Source organism: Ochotona princeps, chromosome X, assembly GCF_030435755.1.
Source record: "Ochotona princeps isolate mOchPri1 chromosome X, mOchPri1.hap1, whole genome shotgun sequence".
NCBI lineage: Eukaryota > Metazoa > Chordata > Mammalia > Lagomorpha > Ochotonidae > Ochotona > Ochotona princeps.
Genome location: NC_080865.1, coordinates 71,812,890 through 71,835,096, shown reverse-complemented (window position 1 = coordinate 71,835,096; position 22,207 = coordinate 71,812,890). Strand labels below are relative to the sequence as shown.

Genomic DNA, 22,207 nt, shown 5'->3' with positions numbered 1-22,207 from the left:
TCAAAATTCTTCTTTCTCTCCAGGAGAGACAGGGTCCATTGGACCAGTCGGTTTTCCGGGGATTCCAGGTCTCCCTGGGATTCCTGGGGCAAGCGGACTAAAGGGAACTTCTGGATCCCCCGGCAAGTTGGGACCATTTGGGCAGCCTGGTATTCCTGGGGAAAAAGGTAAGCTGGGGATGTGAATTTATTGCATGCTTCATTTGTTGACTTTGTCATTTCTGTACTTTGTAGCAACTCTGTATCAGATAAGACAGGGGTCTTGAGAATTTAAATCCTTCAAAACCAAAAGGCCTAATCACTTCAGAATGCTAGAAGCCTTATCTACACTTTTCCAGAGGATTGCTGGAGGTGATTTTGAATGGTGTCCAAAGTGGCTGTGGACTTTGAATGTGTAGAAGGAGAGAAACATATACAAAGGATTACAAAATTTGTGGGGGAGGGGGTCTAAGGGTAGGAAAGAAGATGGAAGCACCCAAGAATCAAGGCAGGAGGTGATGTGGGAAGGAATGATTCAGAAGGTCAAACCTTGCCTGATCCCGGATTTAAGCTCTCTATTTTGGAAAAATCTGGCATGTAAGAACCAGCTGTCAACAGAGAAAGGGTTAAGAAACCAAAGAGAAGAGATCCCAAGTTAGAGTGTAATTTACTGGAGAGATGTTAGTGATAGAAGCACGGTCTTGGGCCGCTGTGAGACCTATGGAGGTAAGAAGTAAAGTTTTAGAGGCAGGGGTGTTCTGCAGCTTACACATGCACTTCTCCCCAAAATATTAACATTCCTGACACTATATAAGACACATTCCAGTGTCCAACCTGGCAAGACAAGTCTGGCAGTTTATCTTAACAATTGCATTTGTCCCATAAGATTCGGGAAGACTGTGAGGGTCATCTAAGAGCAAGATGGCAGTTACATTGAAGATGGCTATGGTCATGTCAAGTTGATACTTAAATTCCATTCCTTCTAACTAGTCTTAAAGTCGCACAAGCTCCTCCCTTCTGTGAAATGTCCCATACCTGCAAGGTTTTGTTTTGGTTTGATATTTTTACTATGGACGTGGTGGCGTGTTTTAAGGCTATTTATCTTGTCTATATCTATGCAGAATCCACATCAGCAGTAGAGGCACATGCGTGAGAAGAGACAAGTGGTTATGCAAACATCCATAGCAATAGGAAAAAAATAGTGGCTGTAAAAGCAGACCCCAGAAGAAAGAGCAGCAAAAACAGCATTAGGCCACAATCCTGGAGAAAAGCATAAATGCCTTGTAAGGACTTGAGTTGGCACTGAGCCATCTGCTCTATGAAGCCTCAGTACACTGCCTGATGTTCAGTACAAGCAACCAGCGGCCAAGGCTCATGCATTACTACTAGCTGGACCGCCCACTGCCTTATCGCTGGGCTGCTTGGATCTACCCATGGCTCAGACGAAATAGCATCGGGGTGGGTTGTACAATGGCAGCAGTCCAGACCAGACACGTGTATTCTCCATGCTGGACTTATGTGTATACCAAGCATTTCAGGGTACAGGAGTATCCCTTGCACCCCTTAGAGGGCCTAAGCACTCAGACATACAGATAGCAGCTTATTTTTCATATGTGCGCAAGACTGCCTTATTGAGCCTCTCAAGAATCAGGGTGCTGCAGCAGGCATGCCACATTTCCACTGTGAGCCGGCCCTTTAAGGGAATGACTTCCCCATGCTGAGTGGTTGTGATACTATAAAGTTTCTCAGCTCCATTTCCTCCCAAAGAAATGCCAGTGCCTCCAAGAGTTCAACAGCTCACCATGCAGGCAACCAGACTCTGACAGGCCAGCTGTTTGAAAATATTTGACCATGCCCGGTCACTTCTGGAGGTATATTCTCAGGTCACCAGATGGTCCCGCACAGGGCCCACTCCTGCTTGAGTTGCCATTCACTGCAAATGCCCTTGAGCAGGAAAGCACAGCTCATAAGACAAAAGAATGGCGTTCCTCTCCCACTACCTCAACCTCTCCCTGCTCCCCACTCCTTCCTCCCAGGGACTTCAGTGTTCTGTACACGGCTCAAGTCATTATGATAGTAGCCCTAACTTGTTGCTGATTACACTTCTCTCCTACTCAAGAAACTGGCAGACTAGGGTGTCTAATTTAGAACCCTTTTCCTCTACTTCCTATGCCAAATTGGAAGCCAAGAGGGAAATGAAAACGTGCATATGCCTTTCTGACCAGGATTCCTCCTCAAGTTGATTTACTGTCGCCTCTGCAGTTTGTCACATGGTCCACAAGGATGGCCTTTCTACTGTGGCAGCAATATACCCCCCTTTCCTGGTCACAGTGGCTTAGGTGACATTCAGCAAACAATTGCTTGAAGCTCAGCCATGTTTTGAGGGCCATCCCCATACACTCACCCAGGGGGTTTCAAGGACCCATAAGGTAGGCCACCCATTCCTACAGCGAGATAAATGGCCTGCTCAGGATTTCTTCCCACAAGTACTTCCTTCCCCTTGTCCATTCTTCTGTCTCCTTGGCTGACTGCTAACTCTTTCAGAAAAAAATAATAAAACAAAACTATATGAGAACTGGCTACCAAAGAAGGAAATTAGCCCAGAGATAAAAGAAACAGGAAAAAAAAATCTAAGATTACATAGAGTATAATTAACCAGCAGGTAACAGGCAGATGGATTTTCTTGGCCAGCTACAAGACATAGTTTTCTGTATCAATGCACCATGACAAGGGAAAAGTGGTTTTAGAGACAAAGATGGCCTGCAGTTAACCAAAGTGTATCAGGATTTTCTCAAGACATACTGGCACTCAAGGCCCTAAATAAAGGACATTGCGGGCACTACATAAAAGACATTCCAGTGTGCAGCCTGGCGAGACAAACCTGGTGGGTTATCCTAACGACTTCATCTATTTCATAAGGTTTGGGGTGATCATAAGGATTATCTAATGGACAAGCCGGTCTTTACAACCGAGTGGCTGGTATATCAAGCTGAATCTTTGTAGTCTCTCATGCTCCTCTCTGTACCTGCAGGTCACAGAGGTGATCCTGGGCCAGCCGGAACATCAAGTTCAAGATTTCCAACACTCAATGTTTTGTTTAAAGGTGACAAAGGCACTCAGGGCTCAGCTGGCTCAAATGGATTTCCTGGTCTTAGAGGTACATGGGCTGGACGAGGGTGGAAGCAATGACTAACAAGGGTTTTATAAGAAAACTTGGCTTCCTTCCCAAAAATAAGTAAAGTAGTGTGGGTGGCCATAAGGCATGTCCTTCCCAGGGCTTCAGTGGGGCCTGAGGATTTGTACTCTAGCATGTGACACTTCTGGCTCTGGAGGAGCCTGGCAGACAGGGAGACATGTACAATGAGCATCTTTCTCAATGTTGCTCAACTTTTCTTCAGCTGCATAAGGCTGAAGGCACCTCCTCTACCCTACTACCACCCCTACACAAACTGCCCCACCAAACTATACTTGGCCTATGGATCCAAGGAACCTGCACCTTGGTGAGCAGGTGTTGACTTGCCCAAATTTCCTTTTCCAAACCCTTCTGTTTCTTTCCTAGGGGACAAAGGAGAAATTGGACTGCCTGGACTGCCAGGCCTTCCTGGAACTCGTGGTCTGTCCAGCACCATTAAAGGGCTTACCGGGAATCCAGGTCCTTCTGGTCCCACAGGACTACCAGGTTTACCTGGTCTCAAAGGTTCCCGGGGAATTATGGGTTTCCCAGGAATGCCAGGAGAAGGTGTAAGTGTGACCAGCTCTTGCCTTCACCACCAGGGGAGAGCCTCTACAACAGATGGACATGCCATTATTGACCATTTTCTGGGCCCAGCCCCCATCCCGAGGACATCATTAGATAAAGTCCTCACCTTAGATCTGCCAGACCTTTCCAGCCCTCCAGCACCATGCCCCTCCCCATGCTCTCCAGATTTCCTACTATACATGGCAGAGCCTCCTCCAAACTCTGCAATCCCAACATCGGCTTGTCCCTCGGACCGAAGCCCAGACAGCATCTCCCCCAGGAGTCCCTGAGCTCCTGCCACACTGGCACTCCATAAACAACTCACTGCTCACTTGTCTGGTCCTCGAATGTTCTGTGGGGGGGTTGAACTTCCTCAATGGGAATGCTAAGGCTTCAGACCCAGAAGTACTTCACATGCTTTGCTGTCTGCACTCCACTAGAGCATCTGCCTCACACTGAACCTGGCACATGATAAAGATGTAATACAGACTTGCTGATGTTTTGATGGAAAGGTCTGTAAGAGGCAACAACTAGCAAAGAATCAAGCCTAGCTTCTCTAAGCTCTTAAAAAGCAGAGTAGGGCAAACATAACAACGAGGCAGACGGACTTCGGTTTGAATCTCAGCCCCACTGCGTATTAGCTCTGTGATCCTGTGCACATTACATAACTTCCCTAAGCCTCAATTTATCCATCTGTAAGAGAGAATTGGGGGAAAAAAGTGAGGAGGGCAGCACAGTAGCTGTAACGATGCCTAATCCTCTACCTCCAAGCGCCAGGATCCCATATGGGCACTGGTTCATGTCCCAGCTGTTCCATTTCCCATCCAGCTCCGTGCCTGTGGCCTGGGAAAACAGGGGAGGGTGACCCAAAGCCTTGGAACCCTGCACCCACGTGGGAGACCCAGAAGAAATTCCTGGCTGCTGACTTCGGATTGACTCAGCTTCAGTGAACCAGCGGATAGAAGATCTTTCTCTCTGTCTCTCCTTCTCTCTGTAATTCCGCCTTTCAATAAAAATAAAATCTTTGTGTTTTTTTTTACAGAATAATTGCATTCAAACCTCCTTTTGGCAGTAGTGAGGACAAACTGAAATGATTTCATGTAGAGAACATTGTGTCTTACCTGGTACATGGCAGGTGCAACATAAGTAATTGGCAGTACTGAAGTGGGAAGGTCTGAAGGCAATGGGCTGTAAAACACAGTTGATCCCTGCACGCAAATTCCCTGTCCTTCAAAAGCAGCAGTCATTCTGCAGAAGACAAACACACACACACACACACACACACACACACACACACACACCCCTCTGAAAAGATTGCAAGATATGTCATTCCACACACCACGGAGTGGTGCTGACTACTCCCATGCCAGCATACGTGGAAACAAGGAGGAAAGTGTTTTTGGAAAGAGCAGAGAGAGACCCAGCATTAGTTGTGGATGTGGCCATATGCCAGATAGAAGAAGTCAGGTAATCAAACAAGCAGAATGTAGGGACTGTGTTGGGGTAGCAGTCCCGTGTATACAGTGACCCAGACCAGCACAAAACACAAAATAGCATAGATCTTTACTGGGCACTGGGTACATCTCAGAATGAGCCAAAACCATACCAGATATCAGGGGAAGAACTACACTGAGGGCAGTTAACATGCCTGATTCCCAGATCCATATAGTATGTTGGACATTAGCCAGGGAAGGCAGATTTTCCTGTAAAACCCAATGACCTTCATGAGAATTCAGAATCTAGCATGTGTACATATACAGCTTGCTACCTAGTAATGAAACCACCTCATATTCCTTGCTGGTACTTCCTGGTGAAGTGACATTTCTCAGCTGTGTCCCTGAGAGTTTTGGTGATGGTGTGGGGAGCTGACTGTGGAGCACATCAAGTTTCGGACTAACTGTCCTGTTTTCTATTTTCTAAGACACTCAGAACACTACACCTTGATTTCTCAAGATTCCATTTTTGTAGACCTTATTTATTTTCATTTTACTTAAAAAGCAAAGAGCAAATGAGAAAGAAAGAGAGATCTTTTACCTGCCGATTTGCTCTTCAAATGTCTGTAACAATCAGAGCTGAATCAGAATGATGCCAGGAGCCTGAAACTCCATGTAGGTCTCCAATGTGGGTGGCAGGGAACCAAAAACTCCAGTCATCACCTTCTGCCTCCCAGGGATTGTGTTCCCAGGATCCTGGATTGGAACCAGAGGAGCTGGGACTTGAACCAGGCAATACAATATGGGATGTGAGCATCTCAGGAGCATCTTAACTGCTGGACCAAACAGCCTCCCTGCCAGGATTCCAACTTTGACAGGCAGTGGGGAGTATGAATGATGAGATGAGAATTAGCATGCAGATCAAATTCTCCCCCATGATTCCTAAGTCTGCTTCCACTCTTTGCTTGTCATCTTCCCATTTGCAGGCTTTGCCTCCATACTGCATGCCTGCCACATCAGGCCTGGTAGACAGCTCTTAGGTAGCAGCTGGTGGGGGAGCAGGGAGCAACAAGGTGGGTGGCCCTGAGTTCTGAGCAGAAATGATAATCCACATATTGCTTTGAAGGGTCCGCAGGGTCTTAATGGGATCCCTGGCCTCACAGGAGCACCTGGCCCCCTAGGATCAAAAGGTGAGGAATCTCTCCTCTCCTCTCCTCTCCTCTCCTCTCCTCTCCTCTCCTCTCCTCTCCTCTCCTCTCCTCTCCTCTCCTCTCCTCTCCCCTCCCCTCCCCTCCCCTCCCCTCCCCTCCCCTCCCCTCCCCTCCCCTCCCCTCCTCTCCTCTCCTCTCCTCTCCTCTCCTCTCCTCTCCTCTCCTTTCTCCTTTCTCCTTTCTCCTCTTTCACCTTTCTCCTCTCTCTCTCCCCTGTCTCCTCCCTTCCCTCTCTCCTCTCTCTCCCATCTCTCCCGTCACTCTCCTCTCTCTCTCTTCTTTCCTCTCTTTCTCTCTTCTCTCTTCTTTCCTCTCTCTCTCCCCTCTCTTCTCTCCCTCTCCTCTGTTTCACTCTCCCCTCTCTCTTCTTTCCTCTCTCTCTCCCCTCTCTTCTCTCTCTCTCCTCCTCTCATCTCTCTCTCCTTTTTCTCTCTCTCCTCTCTTTCTCCCTCTCCTCTCTCTCTCTGAAGGGGACAGCCTGTATAGAGAGGAAAGCAAATGAATTTACACCCCCCCTTTGGCCAAATCCCCTTTATAGTGTTTATTCCTCAAAGGCAATGCAACACACAGGGGTGTCTACCAAGATCCCATCTGGGGCTTTCATGGAGCCAAGGACAAAGCTGTCCCTTCAGCTTTATGGTTTGACCTATCTGCCTTCCAGACCCAGTGGCAAAAGAGGATCTTGACTCCAGACAGACTCTTCCTCTGGTGAACCCAGCCCACTAGACAGAAAAATTTCCTGACCTTACCAAAATCTCTGTTCCATTCTGCTAAAGGTTTCTGGCTCCATCTACCATCTTCTCTGCCCGTACCAAGTCTGGTGCTATGTTTTCCTACGGAAGTTGGCTGCATGCAACAGCATCTCATGCCACAAGCCTTGTAGAATCCTAGTTTGTGAATTGTGACTGGGCACCTTTCCTTCTTATTGCCAAGGAGCTCCTCTGGCTATACAGACTCTGCAAAGATTCTGTGTTCAAGAAATGACCTCTGCCTTTTTCTGACCATCTGAACAATATCTTGATATCCACAGGTGATCAAGGTCAGACTTTTAAAGTTTCTGGTAATCCAGGACCCAAGGGGAAAGCTGGAGAGTCTGGTATTAAAGGTAAGGTTGCTCTATCCCTGTCTCATGTGCCTTGCACAATGAGGATTGGAAGGAATATTGGTGTGTGTGTGGGGGGGTGTCTACCCGTCAATTATGCAGCTTCTATCCAGTGCAGAATCATGTCTATCCACAGTTTTCCCCAGTCAATTAGCCTATTCTTCGAAACTCAGACTGGCAAAACTTTTTGGAATAATGGCATCCTTACTTTTTAGCTGATCTAAACTGTGCTTCTAAAACACTTTGATTCATTACTCCTACTTCTGAAGGACATTAAGAACAAGTTTACTATCTTCTCCATTGAGCAGCCCCTTCAAACATGAAGCCAGCTGCTACCCTCCTTCCACAAAGTTTGCTCACTAGATGTAGCTCCCTCAGAAGCTAAGGGTTTCACTACCCTCTTTAGCTTTGTCTTGGAAAGAACACACTGTCAGAAATGAGTTCTGATCACTGACCCATTCTTCTTGTAGGGCAAAAAGGAGAAAATGGACCAGCTGGTGACATGGGTTTGACAGGAAGCCAAGGTGAAAATGGAGAAACTGGTGTGGTAGGAGACATTGGCCTTCCCGGTCCCCCAGGTATCATGCCACCAGACATTTCATCCCCAAAGAGCAAATGTTAGCTTGAAGCCATGCTCCAATCTGAAATTGTGCCTTTATTTAACATTTAGGGCTTCCAGGAATAACAGGTCTGAGAGGAGACCCAGGACTTCCAGGTTTCTCAGGTCTCCCAGGGGTAGCTGGGCCCCTGGGATCCTCCGGCATCATAGGACCTAAAGGTATGTGTGTTCAGTAGCAGGTGGTAGTGAGGAGGGCATCTCCTTCCATCCGGAAAAGACAATGACTAATCCATCTTAGAAGACAATAACTGGATTAAACCATGTCCATGGTGAGTCATTAACTGGGCCACATGAGGAATTACCAAAAAAAAAAAAAAAAAATGCAGAGAAAGAGATTCCAGAAAGTATAAATGAAAAGAGAAGAATATAGGATCGATGGAAAAATGTGCCACCAGGGAAGGTTGTCGCTGTGGCATATGTTGTCTTTCCCTCACTTAGAGATTGGGTGACACGTTTCTAGATTGAGTCTCTGGGAGTTGACAGCTCAAGGTCTCAATATAGCTACTCTGAGTTCTTATTGAAGATACCTAATTGGCTATCATCCCACTTTTAAAGCTATATTTGTCTGATGAGAGTCATGAAAACTTGAGATGCATGGTGTGGATCACAGGTGATCTATTCTCTTGTAGTACATTAAGTAATGTGTCCAGAAAGACCAGGAGTTTGAAATGAGAACATAGGAATGCCTTTTAGGGCAGGCAGCCACTAGTTGCACGAGCCTTCACCATTCAGGATTGCTAGAGCCGTTTTTGATGTTCTTTCCCCACCTTTCCCAGGTTCTCCCGGTCTTCCTGGTTTACATGGACTGAATGGACTTCCAGGCACCAAGGGTACCCATGGAACTCCAGGTTAGGAAGACTCTCAAAGACCAGGAGAAGGGGACCAGCCCTTCCAGAATCCTGGCAGAGGTTGGCTATGAGTTCTCGATTGTGGTGTATCCCACATCCTTGAACTCATAGGTTGCCTTATCAGCCTGCAATTTAAGATTGCTTGATACGAAAATAAAGGAGAATCGGGTTTGCCTTTCAGCCTTAGTGGGCATTCCTTCCTGTCACTACAGTATTCTGTCCCTGGAGTCTGTTGACCAGGCCTTTCAGTACCCTGCACAAAAGTGAGCCAGTCACCAGGGCCTCACCGCCACTGAGTTCTTTCCCTCCTTCGGCATCTCTTCCTAGGACCCAGCATAACTGGAGTGCCTGGACCTGCTGGCTTGCCTGGTGCCAAAGGGGAAAAGGGCACCCCGGGGATTGACATTGGAGTCCCAGGAAAGCCAGGAACAAGAGGGCAAAAAGGTGGCCGAGGTAAGTTATGCCATGTGAGGCCTATGGAAGCCGAGGGAGATCTCGCTGAGTAAACCAGGCTCGGAGCACATTAGTGCCCTGTCTTTCTTGACAAGGTTGGGAATCTCTGCATTTCGTAAAACTTACTGCTGAAAATAGGGGCTAGGCTATATAGAGCTTTGCGATGATGGGGAGTCACAGATCAGGTCACCAAATCCCCTCTAGTTCACACATCTTCTCCTCCTCTTCCTTATTAACCTTCTGGGCCTCTCTTTCATTCTTGGCCACAGTCCAGGTCAGGAGGGGAAAGGGACAGATCCTTCAGATTCCAGCTCCACCTCTCACTAGCTGTGTGCCCTTCAATTCCAAATGAACCCTTAGTTTTCCTGTTTTGTAAAATGCACCGAATAACAGAAAACACCTCCTGGGTTTTGCTGAGAAATCAACGAGGAATGAAGTCATGTGCAGAAAGGCACTTAGCTGAGGGTCTGGTACAAACCTAGGTGCCCAAGAAATGCCAGAGATTACATTATCACGTGTTCCCTGGGGCGAGAGTGTTGGCAAAATAATTGGGACCTCATGGCTCCAGGATCCAAGGCCTCACAGTACCTTGTATACGTATTTACCCAATGTGAATGTGTTTCCCAGGACCTTCATTCACTCATTCATTCATTCATTCATTCAGGTCCTGCAATGTTGTAAATAGATGCACCTGCTCTTTCTGGGATTATGCATTCCCTTGGTCTGCACCAACGTGCCCTTTCCTGAAAACCAGAAGAAGGGCTTCAAGCAGGGTCGAAGCAGGCAGAGAAAGAGGTGGTATTCCCAGGCCACAGGGAAGTGGGAAACCACAGAGAACAGGAACATTTGCTCTTCCGTTTTCAGATGTGGATTCTGAATGCCTACTTATTACATTATTCATTTCCATCAGCTGTCTCGGAAAATAACATCACAAGTACAAATGTAGTAAACAGCACATGCCAAGATGGATACATTTCAAGAACATAATGCTGAACCCACCCCCACTCTACTTCCCTCTCCCCCCAAAAAATCACAGAGGAATACATTTGGTTTTGATTGCATTGATAAATGCTCAACACAAAAATTCAGGGCTTTGTGGTTTTGCCCTTTATTCGCTTTTAGAAATTTGCAGGAACACTAATTGTACATTTGTGTGGGCTACATTGTGACATTTCAATACACATATATGTACCGATGGCAAGTGAGTGATCAGCATTTCGCCTTCTCTGACATGACTTTGTGACTGGAGGCCTGGAGCGTCTTTGTTCAATTTGTTCATATAACACTTTCTGATCTGTCGTGAATACAAAATTCAGGACTGGTTGCATATGAGAGGGAAGGAAAGCAATAGAACGTAGGGTCACGTAAGGCAATTCAGAGGGAAGCCCATCTTCCTTTTTTCCTGAATTACCTTTACAAATTATTATAAAAATTCTGCTATGTCCTCTTAATATTTGTTTGAAATTTGTTTTAAAGCAACACAGAAAATACCATACCTGCTCCATAATAATCTATGTTTGATTTCATAATGGAAGTCAGTGTAAATTGAGCATTTACCCTTAAGAAAACTCCAGTTGAAGCCTTATCCTTACAATATCCTTACCAAAATGATTTTTAATTGTATATATGCACTAAATATTTAGGGGCTGCATTTGTATATGTAGAGTTTTTAAATTCATAATTATTGCATTTATTTGAAAGGCTGATAGAAACCCACACATATGCATACACACTCATATTGGGAGAAAGAGAGAACCCTTCCATACACTGAGTCCCTAGTTCCTCCATCAGTCAAAGCTGACACAGGCCAAATCCAGGAACTGGAAACTCAGTCCAGGTCTCCCACATGAATATCAAGGACCCAAGGACTCGAGGCATCATTTGCCGCCTCCCAAGATGCACAGTACTAGGAAGCTGGGTCAGAAGCAGGACTGGGACCTGAACAAGGCACCCTGATACAATATATAGACATCCCAAGTGGCATCTTAACGACTGTGCAAAATGCTGCCCCCATATTTATTTAGTTACTTTTTTTAAGGTTTTCACACTGGACTGTTAAAAATATAGGCCATTTTGCATTTTCATCTTCTCTTTTGAAACCCTTTATTCTTTTTTTTTTTTAAAGATTTATTCATTTTATTACAGCCAGATATACACAGAGGAGAAGAGACAGAGAGGAAGATCTTCCGTCCGATGATTCACTCCCCAAGTGAGCCGCAACGGCCGGTGCACGCCGATCTGAAGCTGGGAACCTGGAACCTCTTCCGGGTCTCCCACGCGGGTGCAGGGTCCCAAGGCTTTGGGCCGTCCTGGACTGCTTTCCCAGGCCACAAGCAGGGAGCTGGATGGGAAGTGGAGCTGCCGGGATTAGAACCGGCGTTCATATAGGATCCCGGGGCTTTCAAGGCGAGGACTTTAGCCGCTAGACCACGCCGCCGGGCCCGAAACCTTTTATTCTTTTACAAATTTTTAAAATGTATTTCTTTAAAAGGCTGACATACAACAAAAGAGAGATTTTCCATAAACTGCTTTACTCCCCCAAATGCCAACAACAGCCAAGGCTATGCCCAGCTGAAACCAGGATCCAGGAATTCACGTTGGGTCTCTCATATGAGTGGCAGGGACCTAACCACTTGGGACATCATCTGCTGCCTTGCAAGGTGTATATTAGGAGAAACGTGGACTCAGTAGTGGAGCCAGTACTCAAACCCAGGTGCTCCGGTGTGTGAGGCAGGCATCCGGAACTGTGGCTGAACTGCTGTCCCAAACACCTGCCCAGAGTGTTTTATTCTTTTTTTTACATTTTATTATTATTGCTATCATTTTATGATACAGTTCCATATTCCCTTATCCCCTCCCCAATTCCCTCTCCTCCCACCTAGTTCCTCTATATCATTTTACTAAAATATAGTTCTTCATACACAGTCATATGTCCATCATTGTGGGCATGGACACTGGCAGAGAGTCCAGAATCCTATTGTCAAGATATAGTAAACAGTTTCATTGTAAGTCCATCTTTGGATCAAAGAAGTCCATGAGCGTTCAGGTCTACCTGAGATCGGTAGGACCTTTACTTCTGATTTGATAATACATTAGGGGGATATAAAATCCAGAAAGGTAAAAGAAGAAGACAACTCATAAAAGGGTCTTGGAAACATTGAGCATCCATGTGCTTTCCACACTAACTCTATAAATGTGGCTATGTTGTGCCTTCTTTATTATTTTTCCATAATTTCAGGTTATATTTATAGATATGTAGATATGTGTGTATATATACATATATATATGCAAAAAACACTGTATTTTCAGGGAAAAATAGTCCAAATTGTCTTTCTTTTCAGATATTTGTCCTTATGAACAAGAAAAATCCTCCCAAGGTCCATCAAGACACAACTGACCTACTGTGCCTAGGGTAGACCACACAGCTCGCTCCGATGCAGTGAGCTTTGGGTCATATTTACTTCATTTTCTCTTCAGCAGAACTAAAAGAAGTGTGAGAATTTTTCTCAACATCTGTTTTTTCCTGCCTTACATTTTCTCAGGAATCCATGCATTAACAAACTATTGGAAACACCTACAGTAGCTGAGCTTCCCACTCCTTTATACATTTTCATGGATTTACTATCTCTTTAGATGAATGTAAGAGGGGAAACATGCCACTAATATTTTTGGATTTTCATATCACACATTACACTTTCAACCACCAGAAGAGCTTATCAACCTGTTGGATTCGATTTCATCTGACTTCAGTATTTTTACGACGCTAAAGAAATAAATACATTCACTCCATGCTACATGTTTAATATGAACTTGAACATCTGCAGAAGCCACCTTTTGATATATTTAAGATTACCATCTATGTATTTGATAAATGGGCACTAAATAAATCTTATGTCATCCAATGTACATTTTGATTTTTTTTTTTTAAAGATTTTATTATTACTGAAAAGCCGGATATACAGAGAGGAGGAGAGACAGAGAGGAAGATCTTCCATCCGATGTTTCACTCCCCAAGTGAGCCGCAACGGGCCGGTACGCGCCAAACCGATGCCGGGACCAGGAACCTCTTCCAGGTCTCCCACGCGGGTGCAGGGTCCCAAAGCATTGGGCCGTCCTCTCCTGCTTTCCCAGGCCACAAGCAGGGAGCTGGATGGGAAGTGGAGCTGCCGGGATTAGAACCGGCGCCCATATGGGATCCCGGGGCTTTCAAGGCGAGGACTTTAGCCACTAGACCACGCCGCCGGGCCCTGATTTTGAACATAATATAACAGAAATCGTCTTACAAACAGAAAACATGTTGAGTATTAATATCTTATGCCAACAGGAACTCATGCTGTGGCACAATGACTTAAGCTACTGCCTGTGATGCCCAACATTTCATATAGGTGCTGGTTCATGTCCCAGCTGCTCCGTTTCCAACCCAGCTCCCTGATTTAAGCTGACAGAATCAGCAGAGAATGGTCCAAGTGCTTGGGGAAGAAGCTCTTGGCTCTTGGCTTCTCTCTGGCCCAGCCCCACCCATGCTCTGCCATCTGGGGAGTGAATCAGTGAACGGAAGATTTCTCTCTCTCTTTCTCTCTCTCTCTCTCTCTCTCTCTCTCTCTCTCTCTTTCTCTCTCTCTGTTTCTTCTTCTCTGTCTCTGTAACTCTTTCAAGTAAATACATTTTTTAAAAAAACAATAAAAAATGGAGTCAACAAGGGTTCTGTATATTATCTAATAATGACTATTCAGTTCTGCCAAAAGGGGAAGAGGGGAGTTCACACAGAGATGTGTATTCTATAGGCAATTAAGCAATCATGGAGTCAAGGTCATGAAATTCCCCTGGCAGGTTGTTCCCCAGTCCATCTAAATGCCGCAGGTGACAGTGCTGAAGGCTGAAGAGCAGCAGGCACAGCAGTTTTGCTGCCTCCTTTTGTGTCAAGCTGGTGGCCATTTGAGCTGGCCAGGGCCCGAGGCCTGCCTCTGACTCTAACCTCTGTGTAGCCTCAGCCCTGGTTGGCTAACCTGTGAACTGCTGCTTGACAAGGTGCCTGGGTTCAAAGGCACTGGGGAGGCGTAGCTCCCAGGTCTCAGGCACACCTTCTTTACTTTCTGATGTTTGTTGCGGGGGCAGGGGGCAGAAGGGAGGGGTTGGGGTGTGAGCAACATCAAATATTTCCATTACCAGTGAGACAGGGTAGCCAGAACAGTCCACAACTCTGTCTATGGATGCAAGTGTAGCTGGAAAGGGGGCAGCTGGAAGTCCTTGTCAGCCATGTTTGCCTGCTTGCTGGGATCATAGAATAATGGGGGAGAGGTGCACTCTGTTGGCACTCCCTGGTCTGCTTCCTCACCTAACTGCTTCCATTTTTGATGTGGGCTCTTCCATCTTCTCTGAGACTGCCTGGCCCCCTTCCTGAGCACCCAGAGACCACCCAGCCCCCTTTTATGTATTCTTTGCAGGTTTTCCGGGTATGCAAGGCCCTGCTGGTGCTCCCGGTGCCCCAGGCATCTCCTTACCCTCACTCATAGTGGGATTGCCAGGCGACCCCGGGCGACCAGGTCTAGATGGAGAACGAGGTAAAGCAGAGCAATGGGCTTTGGCTTCCCGGCAGTCCCTAGGCCTTTGGCAGCAACCACTTGCTACTCACCTGCACCTCCGCCTTCCCTGTTCTTATCTTTATCCCTAGGTCGTCCGGGTCCCCAGGGACCCCCTGGACCTCCTGGGCCATCCTCAGACCAAGGCGACTCTGGAAATCCTGGTTTCCCTGGAATCCCTGGGCCTCAAGGGCCCAAGGGCGATCAAGGCATTCCAGGGTTCTCTGGCCTCCCTGGAGAGCTAGGACTGAGAGGTATGGCTGCCGGGCTGGCTGCAAGGCCTTTTGCACTTCCTGCTCCAAGCTGGCCCTGTGAAGAGGTTGGCCTACAGCGTTCCTCCTTTGTGCTTTACACCCACTTGCTTTCCATCTTTGCCACCACCACCACACCAAAGGCCCTGACCAGTTCTCCTTTGGACTTTGCCAGGCATGAGAGGTGAGCCTGGCTTCATGGGAATTCCAGGCAAGGTTGGGCCACCTGGAGATCCAGGATTTCCCGGCATGAAGGGGAAGGCAGGGCCAAGAGGTAAGTCGACAGCATCTGCTGGGCTGCTCCTGAGCTCCAGCAGGTAAGACCTCACTCTGTGTGTGTGTGTGTGTGTGTGTGTGTAGAGGTGGTGGTGGGAGGAGAGCAGGTGGCAAGTGACTGCAAGCTCGCTGCTCAGTATGCCAGGAAAGCCCAGCGGGCAGCCCACTGGCAGCAGCTGGCTCAAGTCCACTGCCAAAGTCATCACCTCTCCACTGGGAGGACATGGTGCCTCACTCAGTTCCCATGAGCAAAGGCCGAAGCTGCTATGACATCATGGATCCTGCCACTGCCCTCCATGCTCTGCATTATTTCTGCATGCCTGGACACTGAGTTTGCCCCCAGAGTGCCACGCCTCCCAGCCAAAGTGCTATGCTCAAGCCAGAAATGAAGGCCCTTCTCCTCTATCCTTTACTGCTCCAAGCCCTGCAACAAGCCCTTCCGTAGCCTCCAAAATGTGCCTTGCATCTGTTCACCCTCTACCCTCCCTCATGGCTACCTCCCGTACCAAACCACCACCATTTCTCCTTCTCCTCACTCCCACCATCATTGTTCCACCCATTAGCCAGAGATATTACAAATCATACAATCGCTTCTCAGAGTCATAGGAATAACTGGCCACAAACCCCTGAGGGACAATTCTTTCTTATTCTTTATTGGCAACCTTTCTCCCCTGACTGCCATACTAGCCTCTTTCAGTTACCACAAAAAAATATTTCACCCTGCCACAGTACCTTTGCACATGCTAATTCTGGTTCCTGGTATGCTCTTATCCTCTACTCTCAAAATGGCTAGCTCCTTCTAAAATTTTAATGGTCTCAGCTTAAATGTCACTGGTATATGAAGGGCCACAGTTCTTTCATTAAAGCAGATTCCTGCACCCATCATCTCCTCCCTACCAAAGACACTACACTAATTTATTTCCTCATAGCACTTCTTGCATCTTGCACAGCCAGTTACCCTACTGACAGAATTATCTGCTTGCCAATCATCTATGCTGGGCTCCAAGGAGACCAGAGAAACGATCCAGTCCCTACCCTCAAGGAGTTCACAAGCCACTGCAGTGAAGGGAGGGGGAGGGCGCTGGATGGGCAAAATGTCAAGGGTAGGAAGAGCTGTCAGCATGGTCAAGTATCCAGTGAGGCTTGTGGGGGAAACAGAGAGATGAGAAAGCTGGTGGTGGCCAGTCCAAAAGGAACACTTCCAGCCTCCCCATGTGCTGCCTCCTGCTCTGCGTCCACCCAACATGGCCACTTCTCCCACCCGCGTGCAGGCTTCCCTGGCGCGCAAGGTGCTCCTGGACAGACGCCCATTGCAGAAGTCATCCACGCTCCTCCGGGACCCTTAGGGCTCCCAGGCATTGATGGCATCCCCGGCCTCAGCGGTGACCCTGGAACCCAAGGCCCTGTGGGCCTGCAAGGTGAGCAGGGGCTCAGGGAGAGGGGGTTTGAAAAGGCCTTGGCTACACCTAGCTTGGAGCCCTGGCTCTAGAGTGCACGAAGGCAGGGGGAGTGGTGTGCTCTAGCATTTCCTCTGCTCCTTCAGGAAGTTCCCAAGCTTCTTGCCGGGGAGGGGAAGGGCTCAAAGCGCAGGGCCACAGCTGCCTGTGTGAGCACAGCATGGCCACGCCTGCAGACAGCTTGTCCAGTTCTGTGAAGTGTCACTGAGACTGAAGAGGTGTGGGGGTGGAGATTGCGAACAACGAGGCAGTGAAAGAAGCTCAGGGCTGGGCTGGGGCACAGTAATCTTGACTTTATTTTGTTTTATTTTTGAAAGGCTTTATTTATTTGAAAGTGTGTGTGTGTGTGTGTGTGTGTGAGAGAGAGAGAGAGAGAGAGAGAGACAGAGACAGAGAGAGAGAATGAGCTTTGTAGCTGCTGGTTCACTCCTCAAATGGCTACAATGGCTAAGGCTAGGCCAGGCCAAAGTCAGGAACTCAAAACTTCAGGGCCTAAGCACTTGGGACATGCTTTGATGTTTTCCCAGGCACATGAGCAGGGAGCCTGGATGGGAAGTGGAGCAGCTGGGACTTGAATCTGTGTTGTCACAGGGGAAGGCTTAACCTGCTGTAGCACAAGGCCAGCCCCCATCCTCATGTTTGATATGGGACACTAGTCCTTGCCCCGCTCACCCCCTGGCATGGCTGGGAGGACTAGAGGAAGGGAGGGGGCAGTAGGCGTGCAGGAACTCAATAGTGCTCAGTGGAGAATGCTGGCACAGGGCAGAGAAGCAACTGTCATCTAAGAACTAGCCCAGACTACCTTGGACCCTGCTGCAAGCCCATAGCCAGGGCACCCTCTCCTGGCGAAGTTTGGACATAACAATGCACTTCTTCCCCACTCCTCCCCTAAAGGTGGGGGGGACAGAGGGGGGGGGAGCGGGGGAGGAGGGAGGGAGGGGAGACACCTCAGGACCCTGTACTACCATTACCATGGGCTTTGTCTTCTGCAGGCTCTAAAGGTTTGCCCGGCATCCCTGGCAAGGATGGCTCCAATGGGCTTCCCGGCCCACCCGGGGCTCTCGGTGATCCTGGCCTCCCTGGACCGCAAGGCCCCGCAGGATTTGAAGGTCTGGTGAAGAAACATCTCGGAGGCAGTGGGCTTCAGTGAGGGTTTGAGGCTCAGGGATATGGTAGAAACTCAAATGTGAGACTTGGCAAAGCACTGTAAGGCCCACGAGCTGGACTCTTGTTCACTCACTCCCTCACTGCATGCTGAGCCTCAGAAAGGACCATCCTGCCATGTTCCAGAAGGACAGAGAAGGGCCCTTGTCTTTCCCACCCAGCACCTCCTCCTTCCACCAGGTGATGCTGACATGGATGGGTGTGGAGTTTGAGGGATAATAATAATTAAGATAAGGCACAGGGGCCCCCTATCGCTGCCTCTCTACTGCAGCGTATACGAGAGAAGGTGAATCACTTGTGCTGATGGTGGGGCAATCATGCAGTTAGCCATGTGTGCCCCATGCAAGGAAGAACAGAACGTCCTGATAATGCTAATTCTGCTTTTGAAAAAAAAAACTGTTTAGAATTGTATTTTGAATAGCGCAGAGCCATTGAGAGACAGATCTACTACCCCACTAGTTGGCAACTTGCAGATGCCCATGCAGCCAGGTGCTGGGGTGCCACCTAAGCCACAAGCCAGGAACCCAGGCAGGGACCCACTGCTTACTGCCTCCTGGGGTGTCAGGAAGCTGAAATCAGGAGAGGAACCAGGACTCAAACCCACACACTCCAATACGGGGACACAATCGTCACAAACAGAACCTTAAGCACTATGTCGAATGTCCATCCTTTAATTTTACCTTTAGTTTGTTTCGTTCTTCTGAATTAAAAGTTTTATTCACTCAACTTTCCACATTATAAATATTTTAAATGATCTACCTACTGCCAGAGGAAGTCATCTGAGAACTATTTAGCAGCACTCATCTTGCACAAGCACTTTAGTCAATGAACTCTTCCAAAAAAGGGATGGTGTTACACAGCTGATGAGTACAACACACGCAAATAGGAACTTAGCACGCAATGGACATTAGGCCTTTGAGCAGCTGTGAGGGCCCACAGGACTGGCTAAGAGAAGCATCACTCTGGAGCCCTCTGTCCCACTCAAAGAGAACACAAGGCCAGCCAGGTGGCTCGGGGATGGCAGTGGGGCAATGGGACAGCAGATTTGGATAGATGGAGACTCTGTGAACAGAAACACTGGAGTTGGAATTCTGGCTCCACCAACAGCTCTGCCAGTGGAAGCTTTGTGCCTAAGTGTGTTCCCCTAGAGACTGGATGACAACTGCAGTGTGTCAGGGTGTTGGGAGTATCAGGGGAGGTAGGGCATGTATAGACCAGGCCTTGCATGCTGCATGGCCCAGTGCAAGCAGCTGAGGGCAGCACGAGTCACACTGAGCTCACCTCTTACCTTTTCTCACCCTCAGGAGCTCCAGGGAAGCAAGGCCCCCTCGGGAGACCTGGAGTGCCAGGCCAGAGTGTGACAGTGGGCTACACGTTGGTGAAACACAGCCAGTCAGAACAAGTGCCCCCATGCCCTGTCGGGATGAGCCAGCTGTGGGTGGGTTACAGCTTACTGTTCGTGGAGGGGCAGGAGAAAGCCCACAACCAGGATCTGGGTAGGTATCCACTGACAGCCAGCCTTATCTCTCCCGCCTCCCATCTCCACCAAGGATCCACAGCAACCTGCACTGTCTCGCCCAAGCTCTTGGGGGTCCCAGTTCTGGAGTCAAGCAGATCTGCCTTCAAATCCTGACTCTGCCCCTTGCTAGTGGTGCCCCTTGGGCAAGTTATCCAACCTCTCCAAGCTTCCACTTCCTCTTCCATGGAACAAGGCAAGCCGGTGACAGTGGCACAGGGTGGTGTAAGGAGTTACATGAGCCACAAAATTGAAAAACGCTTTGAGATTAACATCTGGCCTTGAAGCCTCCATTAAATGTCAACAATCAGCAGTGGGCAGGACATTCCCTTCTCTGCAGGTGCACTAAGCTCAACACCCCCTCAGCCTTGGAACTGCTGCTTTTCCAGTGCAGATTCACTGGGAGTGCTGATTCGGTGTTCAGAAGTATCTCGTTCATATGTCATACAGGGGGCCTTCATAATGCTCATGGAAAATGGCATTTGAGGTTTCTGTTGGCGCCATTTTTAATCCACTCATTCCCACCCCCCAAGACACATTTTCCATGGACTTTGTGAAAGCTTCCTTGTGAGATGTGCTGAGCAGACTTCACTGTGTGTTCCATGCCACAGAAGAGCCAGGGAGGACAGTGTGTGTTCCAGAGGCTAGGCCAATCCCCGTGGCCCTGCCTTTCACCCAGACCTCACCAGGCCCTGTCCACTACCTTTCTTCCAGGCTTTGCTGGCTCCTGCCTGCCCCGCTTCAGCACCATGCCCTTCATTTACTGCAACATCAATGAAGTGTGCCACTATGCCAGGCGCAACGATAAATCCTACTGGCTCTCCACCACCGCTCCCATCCCCATGATGCCAGTTGGCCAGTCCCAGATTCCACAGTACATCAGCCGTTGCTCGGTGTGTGAGGCGCCTTCACAAGCCATCGCAGTGCACAGCCAGGACACCACCATCCCGCAGTGCCCCCTGGGCTGGCGCAGCCTCTGGATTGGCTATTCCTTTCTCATGGTAAGACCCTGCAGTGACCCCCACAGGGACTACCAGATGGCAGGAAGTTCAGGGCTGGCCGTTGCTTCTGATTCACAGCCAGCACTTAGTCTGACATAGCTGAAGCTCAGGGAGGCCAGCCTGCTAACATGACAGGTAGTCAGGAGGGTGAGGGTTGGGCAGCAGTTTGTACTCAGTGAACCCCAGGCTGTGGTTCTCCTCCCTTTGTGCCTACTGTACTTGTAGTACACCCAAAGGAAGGAGGAAACCCTGGGGGCATGGTGGAGAGAAAGCTGTTCCCATGCACGCATGTGCAGGACCAGAACACAGTCTTGCTGGTAAGGCCAGGCATGGCCTTTCTCTCTTGTCTTCTATCCCTGCTCCTCATTCCTTGTGGCCACTTCCATCTTCCTCTGCAAGGCTCAGATAAAGGCATGCCAGATTTATAGGTCACTGAGGGCACTGGTCACTATCTCACTGTTTTGGTGGCAAGGCAGTGGCCAGCCATACCATGAGTCCTGTAAGGCCAAGGAAGCACTGAAGTCTACCCCATGACACTCTGTGCCCACCTGGGGATGCTTCAGCCAACCATAGATTGGGTGGAGGGCACAGATCCCCTCCCAGGGAAAACCAGATCACCTCCACTGAATTGCCAGGGGTAAGCTGGTGGGAGCGAGTCTGGCAAGAATCAACGTAGGCACAGTCTCCCACAGATCACAGGCAGACCTACCTGGGGTAAGGTGCTGCCTTGTTCCGCTGTCTTGGTAAGCTGGACAGTTTGTCCCGAAGTATAAGGCCACCTCCCTTGTTATGCTGTTGTGTCCACTAGTCAGATCAGAAAGGAGAAATCTATGAGTGCAACCACTGGGCCAGTACTGTATCTCAGGTGCTTGGCTCATGGGTGAGCTCTTCACCCTTATTCAGAATCTCTTTACTCTCAATTTACGTAGAGACTTCAAACACATGAGACGATCTTTGCTGGCAAATGTGTAAGGTTGAGCATTTGGACTCCCTAGTGAGGCCTCTTGAAACAGTAAGGCACACCTACTAGAACACAAGATCCAAGGAGAGAAAGCAATTCACAGGAGGCCCAGAAATCTCACACATGCTGCGTGCCGGGGCATGGGCCTTCCACATCATCACTCTTGAGGAAAATGCCAAGCAAATTGGAGTCAAAATACACAGTGGCTGCTGCTGCTTTAGCGAAGCAAGGAAAGGCAGTGTGCTGATACAGAGCTTTCTGCATGAGGGCCCCAATGACAAAAACTGGGAAAGGTCATGTGAGAATTCACTTGCCTACTCTTCTTCTCCCAAATTTCCACACAGTAAGGGATCCCTCAGGGCCCAAGTTAAGCATCTGACCCCAGTCTGTTTGCTACTCCAGGTGCATATTGGGCTTCATCCCCAACTCCTATGGTCAACAAGAGACCCCAGCTAAGCAAACAGGAGAGGAGTGGGGAATGAGGAGACAGAACCACTGTCTGGCATATAGTGACTCTAGACAGTGACTCCTCATGAGGGGCAGTCAGAGTGAGTGCTAAGGGAGCAGTCTCCACATGACCTCGGGGCCAAATACAACCAGGCCCATTTTTACTCCACAG

At 48.5% G+C, this 22,207-nt stretch overlaps 1 protein-coding gene across 1 annotated transcript in view; it reads left to right on the top strand.

The window, feature by feature from the left end:
* COL4A6 (collagen type IV alpha 6 chain) overlaps nt 1-22,207 on the top strand; it is a 323,388-nt gene that overhangs the window by 299,809 nt on the left and 1,372 nt on the right. Inside the window, exons 29-44 of the mRNA XM_058658671.1 lie at nt 24-167; nt 3,010-3,135; nt 3,538-3,719; nt 6,277-6,340; nt 7,392-7,466; nt 7,934-8,041; nt 8,134-8,241; nt 8,859-8,930; nt 9,258-9,383; nt 14,828-14,944; nt 15,055-15,216; nt 15,389-15,487; nt 16,761-16,907; nt 17,939-18,055; nt 19,415-19,606; nt 20,341-20,627. Of these exons, the coding sequence (XP_058514654.1) occupies nt 24-167; nt 3,010-3,135; nt 3,538-3,719; nt 6,277-6,340; nt 7,392-7,466; nt 7,934-8,041; nt 8,134-8,241; nt 8,859-8,930; nt 9,258-9,383; nt 14,828-14,944; nt 15,055-15,216; nt 15,389-15,487; nt 16,761-16,907; nt 17,939-18,055; nt 19,415-19,606; nt 20,341-20,627 (2,126 nt within the window). The remainder of the gene's footprint in view (nt 1-23; nt 168-3,009; nt 3,136-3,537; nt 3,720-6,276; nt 6,341-7,391; nt 7,467-7,933; nt 8,042-8,133; nt 8,242-8,858; nt 8,931-9,257; nt 9,384-14,827; nt 14,945-15,054; nt 15,217-15,388; nt 15,488-16,760; nt 16,908-17,938; nt 18,056-19,414; nt 19,607-20,340; nt 20,628-22,207) is intronic.